We start from the raw sequence: 10,568 nt of genomic DNA, 5'->3' as shown, positions 1-10,568 counted from the left end.
CCGGTAGCCAGCCAGTCACAGCCTGAGAGGCAGACCGTGGCCATATGGGTAGTGCAGGTTCACTCAGTGGTAACAGGCAGGAGCAGGGTTTGGAACAGTTTTTTATTGAAATACACGAGGCAAGCGGGTCCAGGCACAGTCATGGCCAATGGGGTGCAGTCCTCTTCCTGACTCTGTGGCCTCAGGGTCTCGGGCCAGACCTGACGGCCTCCAACATTAGAGTGGGATACAGGCATGTTGCCAGGGACAGGGAAATAGGAACATTCTGGATAGCTATTTTCTGTAAGAATAATCTGTGGGATCAAAGGATGGCTCTAAAGAGCCATTTCAGAGCAAGAGGGGATGCCAGCCCAGCTAGCTCAAACCCCCAAAAATGATAGGGGTGGGGTCCCCATCAATGGTGCCCTCCAACATGCTGCAGAAAGCTGGTGGTCCTGGGTGGCCCATGTGCGTGGGGATGGCGGGCTGGGAGCCCTTGAGCTCGAGACCCCCGGATGCCTTCTAGGGTCCATTCTGGCTCATTCAGCCACTCTCCAGGACAGCTGCTGGGATCGAAGATCAGCTCAGGGCCTGGCCGCTGTGGGGGAAGAGAGAGGAGCATCAACAAGAAGGATGGGTACCTGTTGATGTGTGTACCTACCTAGTAGAAGGGGTAAGCAGGCAGAAAGGCCCTCACTCCTCGCACAGGCTTTCCCACACTGAAGTCAGGGACTAGGGATAGGAACCAGAACAGACCAGGCTCGTACTAGACTCTGCCTCTGGGCCACACCCTCAGCCTATCTTGAGGAATGAGGAATTCGAAGCAAATGCTCGAGTGTTGTTATATCCCAGTTCCTTGCCTTGGATTGTAGGTCAGCATTCTACCTGCCCTCGAAGGAGAGTCCCCAGTCCCTCGCTGGCGGATACTAGGCCAGGCAAGGAGTCTACTGCAAAACTAAAGCTCCAGCCCTTTTGGGCAAGAAGGAGGTGTTAGTGTTTAGAGATAGGGTGTTGTTATGGAGCCCAAACTAAACTTGACCTTGAGGTGACCCCCAGTTTCAACTTCCTGGGATGGTAGGTGCCACACCACCCAGAGCCTTGCCCATTTCTTAACAGACCCGTCACTAGGTGCCTGTTTTCTTTCCCAACCTTAATTAGAGTCAGTGTAAGCCTTGGGCTGTCCTGAGGGTGCTAGCGTGACCTGATCCTTGTCGTCTTGTGTCAATGTTTACTGAACCTTGGGGCCTGGGTGTGCAGTCACAGATGCCACAGTGGTGGGAAGCATGGCCCTATTACCTGTGCACTGTCATAGATTAAGCTCTGGGAAGACCAAGACCCAGCCTGGGTGCCAGTCTGTGCACCCTGCTCACCTCAGTATCCATGGTCCTGTCTTTGATGCTGGGCCCATCTCCTTCCCGTTGTGGGATGACAGATGGTTCTGTGGAGGCCCCGCGGCCTTCTCCTTCCTCCCAGCCACTGCCCCGACAGGGCCCAGACTCCTCTGGTGAGGCTTGGCTTAACCGGATAAGGTTACTGAAATTGGAGTCAGATTTGGAGCCCGCCGGGGGCTTGCGGGCCTTGTGGCGGCCGGTCAAGCGGCTGCCGTAGAAGGCCAGGATAGGCTCCGGGCCTGAATCAGGGACTCGATGGCCAGTATTGGCTACTTTGAGTGGGGCCAGCATGTCAGAGACCATGTCGGCCCGTGTGTCACTCCACAGCCCTCGTCTAGCCTCCTGCAGACTCAGGTCATCAAGCTGGTCGATGGCCCTCTGCACTCCTGGGGCCTTCTCCTCCATGAAGAAGGACCCACTGCCTGCCACACCACCCAGGCCTGCAGTGTCCTCCTCCTCGACAAGGCGGTAGTAGGGAGGCCCCTCCTCCGCACCGGTTATGATAGGCGGGGGTGGCTTGCCATCCACCTGCAGGGACAGACGACAGCCACGAAGCGACAGCTGATAGTAGCGGGTGGCCTCGTGAGCACTCCGCAGCTGCTGCATGGACACGAAGGGGTGGCGCAGGGCTGCGCTGGGACTGATGCGTTCGTGAGACTCCCATGTTAGCATGCGTTTGATCAGCTCCACCATGCTCTTGAGGTCTGCGTGCTCTGCCAGTGCCTCCCGGTCTGGGAAACTCAGACGGCTTACAGCCCCGCCACCGTTCACCGTCTCAATCTGGTCCAAGGATTTGAGCATGTACTTGCGGCGCTCCAGTGGACGTACCTGACGGGGCGTGGGGGAGACCGGGTAGAGATGTGTCTAGACTCGGGGCTCCAGAAATCACCTGCTGTGGGAGCCAAGTGGGGTGCCCCTGACTTGTGCCCGTATGACTGGAAGCTCTCTTGCTGCTGGACTGCCCAGTCTGGCCCCTCACACCAATCCCTAGCTCTCCTGCATAGGGAGGACGTGCGATTCTGTTCTTTGTCCCTCCTGTCACCTAACTCAGGCTCCACACTTCACCTACACTTTCAGTCTAACCCAGAGACATGACCGTAACCTTCAGATCTGCTGGCCCACCAGATGTGTTGTCCCACCAGATGTGCTGGCCCACCAGATGTGTTGGCCCACCAACTCTGACAACCAGCTCCCAGACTTCTAGTCCTCCCCCAAGGTCTAATCTAGATTGTTCTTAATATTGCAGTCTCCCACCCACCCCAGTACAGATTGTCTTCACCCTGCCTGCTCCTCCCATACCTTGGTCTCAGCTAGGTAGTCGGCAGAGGACTTCAGCTGCCAGGGGTTGGTGGCATCAGGGTGGGGGTTCCGCTTGAAGAAGTGGTGAGCCTTCCGGGCAGCGTGCAGCAGGTGGGGCTTGGGCAAGCCCTGCGTCTCACAGATGTAGCGCACCTGGTCATACTCATTGTTGCCCGGGTAGAGAGGCCAGCCCAAGTGTAACTCGGCCATGACGCAGCCCAGAGACCACACGTCCACCTTCTCGCAGAAGGGCAACCCCAGCAGGATCTCTGGGGCCCTGTAGAAGCGGGACTGGATGTATGGCTCCTTCACATAGCGGACCTCACTGAATATGCTGGCTGAGCCGAAGTCGATCACCTGTGAAGGGCAGAGTATGGGACACGGGGTAGGTGGGCTGGTGGAGTGGTGAGGGTGACCAGACTGGGCCCCTCCTGGGACTCATCTCTTTCTCCTGTCTAGCTCTGTGCCTTGAGACTTCCTTCCTTACGAATGTCCCTCTCTCTGTCATCTAGCTGTTGTTTCTGGGTTTCTGTTAGGTCTGTCTCTGAGTCTCTTGAACTTGTGCCAGAGTAGTTGGGTACCACCCGCCTCCCGCGTGCGCCTGCAGTGCAGCGCCATGAGCATAGTCCCCTGCCCATCGTTGGTTAGTGCTGAGACAGGGTCTCAGGTATCCCAGGCTAACTTCACACTGGTTGTGTAGCAAGGATGACCTTGAGGCTGGGATTATAGGTGTGTGCAACCAAGCCCAGCTCCCAGTTATAATTTTAATATTTCATCTACTCTAAATTTCACTTGTATGTGGGGTTGTGGGGGGGGGGGGTACGTGCATATGCGGGTGGGTGTCGTCACTCATGGGTACCCGTGTAGGGGAGAGAGGTTGATGGTAGGTATCGTCTACCACTCTACCTTGTTTTTGGAGACAGGGTCTCTCACTGAACCTGAAATTCACCATTTTGGCAAGATTGCCAGATCCCTGAGCTCTTTTGATCCTCCTGTCTTCCCTTACAGCCCCTCAGCCCTGATATTATAAACCCAAGCCCAGATCTAATGGTGCTGGGGCATATGAATTTAGGATCTGCTTGTGTGCAGCAAGCTCTTAACCCTCTGGGACTGGAGGCGTGGCTAACCCACTGGGACTGGAGGCATGGCTAACCCACTGGGACTGGAGGCGTGGCTAACCCACTGGGATTGGAGGCCTGGCTAACCCACTGGGACTGGAGGCCTGGCTTGGTGGCTAAGAGTTCCTGCTGCTCTTGCAGATCCCGACACCCACATGGCAGCTCACACCTGTCTGTAACCTGAAAAGCCATGATACATGCACAGGCACTCACACACAAACTAAATTAGCCAGGCAGTGGTGGCGGACACCTTTAATCCCGGCACTTGGGAGGCAGAGGAAAGTGAATCTCTGCGAGTTCAAGACCAGCCTGGTCTGCAAAGTGCTTTCCAGGACAGTGAGGGCTGCACAGAGAAACCTGTCTGAAAAAACAAATAAAATAATTAAAAAGTGAAATAAAATTCCAGTCCCATGAGGACAAGAGCTTTGTATTTCATTCAAGGCTATGTCTCTAGAGGTCTAAACAGTGCCCGGCACATCATAGGGCTCAGGAAAAAGTGAATGAGAAACACAAGTGGCTGTCTCAGACCAATCAGGATTTTTCTTTTGTTGTTGTTATTTGTTTTTCAAGACAGGGTTTCTCTGTGAAACAGTCCTGGCTGTCCTGGAATTGAACCTGGGACCTCTGGAAGAGCAGTCAGTGCTCTCAACCACTGAGCCATCTTTCCAGCCCTCTATTCCTTCTTTTATTTCCATGTCTGTCTTCCATGGTACTGGAGATTGAACTCAAGGCTTCATGTATATAGGTAAATAGTCTACTACTGAGCTAGGCTCCTAGCCTTTTAAGAGTTTTTCTTTTGCTGGGCAGTTCAATGCCTTTAATCCTAGCATTGGGGAGGCAGAGGCAGGCGGATCTCTGTGAGTTCGAGGCCAGCCTAGCCTACAAAGTGAGTTCCAGGTCAGTCTCCAAAGCTACTGAGAAACCCTGTCTTAAAAAACCAAAAATAGCCGGGTGGTGGTGGCACACGCCTTTAATCCCAGCACTTGGGAGGCAGAGGCAGGTGGATCTCTGGGAGTTCGAGGCCAGCCTGGTCTACAAGAGCTAGTTCCGGGACGGGCACCAAAGCTACAGAGAAACCCTGTCTCGAAAAACAAAAAAAAACCAAAAAACAAAAAAAAATCCTAAAAATATAGATATAATATAAAAAAGGCTTATTTTTAAGATTTATTTATTCATGTATTTTGTGTGTGTATGAGTGCTATATCTTCATGTACACCAGAAGAAGGAATCTGATCCCATTATTGATGGTTACTGGGAATTGAGCTCAGGTCCTCTGGAAGAGCAGTCAAGTGCTCTTAACCAGTGAACATCTCTCCAGCTCCCTGTAAGAGTTTTTTGTTTTGTTGTTTTGTTTTCTTTTTTTTTTTTTTTTTTGGTTTGGAGCCTGTTCTGGAACTCACGCCACAAACCAGGCTGGCCTTGAACTCACAGAGATCAGTCTGCCTCTGCCTCCTGAATGCTGGGATTAAGGGCATGTGCTACTACCACTCAGCGTAAGAGTTTTATTCTAATTGTGTGCATGTGTGCATGCACGCCCTTGAGAACATGCCTGCACATGAGTACTGGAATTCAGCTGAGACCAGAAGAATCAGAAGCTCCCGAAGCTGGAGTTACTGGCTGTAGGCCGTCCAGTGTGGTGCTGGAAGCCTGAAGTGGGTTCTCTGCGACAGCAGTCTGGGCATTTAACCTCTGAGCCTCTCTTTAGCTAGCTCCTGGACCTTTAAAACCTTCTTTAGTTAGTTCATTAACTAATTTAAAAACCTAAATTAGTGTTTAGGGTTTTTTGTTTTGTTGTTTTGAGACAGGGTATCCCGACTGTCCTGGAACTCTATAGACCAGGCTGACCTCAAACTCAGAGATCTCCCTCCTCCCTGCCTCCTGAGTCCCGGGATTAAAGGCTTGCTTGGCATAGTGTTTGATCTTTTGAGATAGGGTTTCCTGTATCCCATACCCATTGTGGAGTCCAGGGTGATTTTGCACTCCTGATCCTCCAGCCTCCACATGTCAAGTACTGAGATTACATGTGTGTACCGGCACCCTAGGCCTTTGCTGTTTATATTGAGGCTGCTTTTAGTTTCTGAGGCAGGCCTTGAATTCAGGAAAATCCTGCCTCAGGCAGCCTGCCCCACCCCCTACCCCCCCAATTGCCTCTTCACAGCTAATCGCTCATCTCTGAGTGTCTCTGTCTTCATTTCTGTGTTGTGGACAGGGAAGGAACCACCCTGAAAGCCAAGTCCTCTATGATCTTCACCATCCAACACTATCAAAACCCGGAAGGCCCTCAGCTTGCCACGGGCGGCAGGCAGGAGCCTTCGTCTGTCCCCCTTGCCACCAGGTGGCGCTCTGCTGGTTTCACTGAATCCCTGAGACTAGCGCAGTGGATGGAGGCCGTGGCTTCCTGCTCTGCTTTGCAGTCCACCACCCTCAGCTTCCCTGCCCCCAAGGCTGATCATGAAATAGATATTAGTCGGGACTCTGAATCCCCGAGAGCTTGAGTGACACTGGGCGGTAAGTCCTAGTTTGTGGAGTCCCTTCATTCTGAAAACACTATAGGGGTGACAGTGACCACCCCCAGACACTGTGAGCCCTACTATATCTACAGTGATCTCTCCTTAGCTCACTGTGCTTCCACCCCTCAGGGCAAAAGCAGTCATCTCTTCCTGTCTCTAACATTCAGTGGGGTGCTGGGAGAGGCCAAGGGCACAACGTAGGCAGCTTTGGTCCAGCCCCGCCCTTGGGTACTGCCTGCCCAGTCATAGCCAGAGCCTTGGATGACAAAGACACAGGTGGAGGTGTCTGTGTAGGTTGACAAGCCATAAACAGAGGCTCTTCAGGAGAAGTTGAACCTGTGGCCGTAGGAGACAGCTCAGGTGCCCACCCAGGGGCAAGAACAGAGGCCTAGGCCAGCAGGTCCCGGTTGAATCCTATCTTTCTCCCCAACAAGTGTAGAGTGGCCTTGAACTTGCCACACAGCCAAAGGCAACCTTGAACTTTTAATTCTGCAGAGGTAGAAGTCTAGGTATCTGCCCCTATGCCCAGCTCTCCCTCATAAATTCTTCCTTTAGACTTAATTCATTCAGGGGGAATGCGAATGCAGTTGTGTGTGTGTGTAGAGGTCAGAGGGTAACTTTCGGGAGTCATTTCTCTGCTCCCACCACTATATGGGTCCTGGGGATTGAACTCATGTCCTCAGACTTGGCAGCAAGCACCTTTACTGGCTGAGCCATCCTGCTTGCCCTTCTTTTTCTAAATTGTGAGTGTGTGTGTACATGTTGGTGTGCATATGCACACATGTGTCAGAAGTTAGCCTTCCTCTATCACTCTCTACCTTATAATTTGAGACAAGATCACTCGCTGAACATGGAACTTGCTGATTGGCTAGACGGGCTGGCCAATGAGCTCCAGGAATCCTCCTGTCTCACCTCCCCAGCACTGATATTACAGGTGAGCTGCCACACTTGGATTCTTGTATGGGTGCTAGGGACCTGAAATGAGGTTCTCCTGCTTGTTCAACAGGCATGTTACCATCTGACTATCTCCGAAACCTCCTCCATTCACACTGCGAACCCCACCAGTGAATTCTGTTGTCGCTAGCTCCACATCTGCCCCAGTCCACACACATCCCAGCTATATCTCATTGTCTGCGACTCCTACTTGGATCACCCCATCTGCCTTCTCGATCCTACTTCCTCTCAAAAACTGAACACCTAAGTCAAGGCAGGCCCTTCTACTCTGAATTCATATGTGAATACATCATGTTGGTGTGTGCCTTTGACCCCTTTGCTTGGTAGGCAGAGGCAGGAGGATCTTCCATGAGTTTGAAGCATGCCTGGTCTACATAGCAGGTTCAGGGCCAGCCAGGGATACATTGTGAGACTTTGTATCAAAAAAATACAAAGTAACCCCTATGGTGGTAGTGTAGGCCTTTAATCCCAGTGCTTTAGTGGCAGAGGCAGAGGGACCTCTGTGAGTTCAAGGCCAGCCTGGTCTCCAAAGTGAGTTCCAGGACAGTCAAGGCTGTTACACAGAGAAACCCTGTCTCAAAAAAACCAAAATAAACCAACCAAACAAACAAACAAGAAAAACAAACCAGTTTTGTCTGTGCCTACGAGGCCTTGCACAACGCCACCCCTGCCTCATTGATCTCCTTTCCTCCCTCTTTGCCCCTATCATTCTACTTCAATGCTAGAGAACTCCCCTGCGTTGCTAGAACCCTTAACCACCACGTGCTCCTACCTTCGGGCCTTTCTGTTGGCTGTCCCTCCTCCCACAGCTCTCTCTGAGCCTCAAGACTCGTTCAGGTGCCCCCTCCCTGACCGCCTCTTGTAATTTTCAGCCTCCACCACATCCCACTCCTGAGCAATACCCTACCCTCCCGCTTCCGCCTCTTCTCACTCCCCTGACACTTGTTATTCCTTACCAAGTACTGTCTCCCCCACTAGAATGTCAGCCCTGACCTGAGCCATGGGAGGGAAGCTGGACAGATTAGGGTTGGGGAGACTTCAGGGCCTGTAAGGGAAGCATGGAGGACCTTGGAAATGAGATGGAGAAGCCAGGCATGGTGGTGAATGCCTGTAGTCCAAATACTTGGGAAGGGGGACCCACTCAAATTCCAGACCAGCCTGGACTACATGAGACCTTGTCTCCAAAAACCAACTAACCGAGCTGGCTGTGGTAACAAATACCAGTAATCCTAGCACTTGGGTAGTGGAGGCAGGTAGGTGATGAATTCAAGACATCCTCAGCTACACAGCGAGTTCAAGGCTAGCCTGTACCACGAGACCCTGTCTCAAAAACAACAACCACACTAAAGAATTGGGATGGGGTATGGAAGACTGCCAGACAGCAGCAAGGAGAGGCAGTTTGGAAATCAGGGACACCTCAGAGTCACACCATGGAACTGACCGGGGAGACTCACATGCTGGCAGAACATCCCAGTGTTGGTCAAAGCTGTTTCCCAGGCAACCTCACTCACCTTTACCCTGAAGGGGCAGCGGGTCTGGTCCACCAACATGATGTTTTCAGGCTTGAGGTCAGCATGGATGATGGCCAGCTCCTTGAGGCGAGCCAGCGCTCTCAGGACCTGCAGGGTGACAGTGCGAATGTGCCGGGCAGGAAGGGGTGCGAAGTTGTTCTCTTTCTGGAACTCAAAAAGGTTTTGCTCCAGTAGCTCGAAGACCAGGTAGAACTTGAGGGCATCGTGGAAGAACTCAAGAAAGCGGATGACGTGGGCCTCGTCGGGGTCCAGGCCTCGGACACATCGGAGCAGCTTCAGCTCGTTCTTGATGATACGACTTCGGTAGGCGTCGTTCTTCAGGATCTTGATGGCCACCATTTCACCTGTACTCCTGCGCCAGCCCTTGGCCACCTCTCCAAAGGTGCCCTTGCCCAGTACCTCGATGATGTCGTAACAGTCAGTCTCTGACTGGATGGTGGCCATGGTGCCCTCGCTGCCAGTCACTCCTCCACCCTTACTCCTGAGCCACTGGCTTGGCTTCCTAGACCTCCCACCCTGATGATGGCCCTTCAGTCCTCTCAGCGGGGGAAAGATAACCACACTCGTGTCTCTCCCTATGAGGTCAGCCCCTGCCTCCCTGGCACCCCTTGGCCCCCTTGGCCACACTGTGAGTCTACCAGGGGCTGCACCCCTCCCCCAAAGCCCTCCTGGCTTGGGATGAGGGGGCTCAGGCCCCTCTGAATGGGTTCCAGCGTTGCTGAGTGGCTTTGATTCTGTTGTTAGAGACCTGAGTCCTAGGCTAGAATGCGGGGTGGGGTGCCAGGCTGGGCCCCTCCCCCACCCACTGATGGAACCCTGGAGAAGCCGATGGGGTAGACTCAGGGATTTTATTCATTGACCTTGGATGTTCAGAAATAGGGACGCGCCTACAGTCACGTGAGAGTGTAGAGGGAGTGTGTGTGTGTGTATGTGTGCATGCGTGTGTGTGTGTGCGTGTGTGCATGCCTGTGCGTGTGTGCATGTGTGTGTGTGTAAGGCATACCTACAGTCATGTGAGAGTGTAGAAAGATTTTCCAAGTTAGAGGGAGTGTGTGCATGTGTATGTGCGTGCGTGTGCGTGTGTGTGTGCATGTGTGTGCGTGTAAAGCATAGAGAGGGTGTATGGATAGGGTAAGATCCAGATTGTAAAGACACTGAATGCAGGCTAAAAAGTTTGAATGGGGCACTGGGGAGCCACAGAAGGCTTTAAGCAAGGGAATGAATGCTCAGACCTGAGTCTTCACCCAGCAAGGTGCTGTGTGAGAATGCTTGCAGTAGATACAGTGGCTGCACCTGAAGCAACTGCTGTCCCAACCTGCAATTGCAACTCTGCAGCTACCAGCAGCAGTTCAGCCACATGGGCAGGGGCAGCTAGGTGGGAATTCTGTTCCCTCAGGCACCAACTCTATCTAGGCCACTAAAGGAAACTTTATCTAAATTGCTATAGAACTCAAGATTCAAAGGTTGAGGTGAAATCCTGCTAGCTCAGAGAGGCTGAAGAGCAAGTAGCTAACCTTCTCTCCCTGCTCACATTTCCAGAAAAAGTGTGTCCTTCCCTTCTGCTCAGCCCCACTAAAGAGCCTCTGTACACTTCCTCCTCCCTACCTCTTCCTGTCATTTAACTGCTGACTCAACCTCCTGAAATGCAACATGTCTTTGCACGACAAAAGCAGCAGAAACAAATGTGGCGTACCTTTTACACAGCGAAAATAATATTCCACAAGAAAGGGTGAACTGCAGGAAAGGAGTCCACAGACCCCAGCAAGGAGGCTGAGAGGCTGAGGA

General features: G+C 52.5%; 1 protein-coding gene across 1 annotated transcript; it reads right to left on the bottom strand.

The window, feature by feature from the left end:
* Positions 1-394: 394 nt before the first annotated feature.
* Hipk4 (homeodomain interacting protein kinase 4) lies at positions 395-9,227 on the bottom strand. The gene is made up of 4 exons (XM_041653353.1): positions 8,763-9,227; positions 2,670-3,026; positions 1,350-2,198; positions 395-577 (listed from the first exon to the last, which is right to left on the bottom strand). The coding sequence occupies exons 1-4, from the start codon at positions 9,225-9,227 to the stop codon at positions 395-397; spliced, it is 1,854 nt and encodes a 617-aa protein (XP_041509287.1).
* Between the last annotated feature and the right edge of the window lie 1,341 nt (positions 9,228-10,568).

The sequence above is a fragment of the Microtus oregoni genome, unplaced genomic scaffold (genome assembly GCF_018167655.1).
Source record: "Microtus oregoni isolate MIOR12 unplaced genomic scaffold, Mior012 000006F_ref0000085, whole genome shotgun sequence".
NCBI lineage: Eukaryota > Metazoa > Chordata > Mammalia > Rodentia > Cricetidae > Microtus > Microtus oregoni.
The sequence above is the reverse complement of the archived record's forward strand: the minus strand, read 5'-3'. Positions and strand labels throughout refer to the sequence as shown.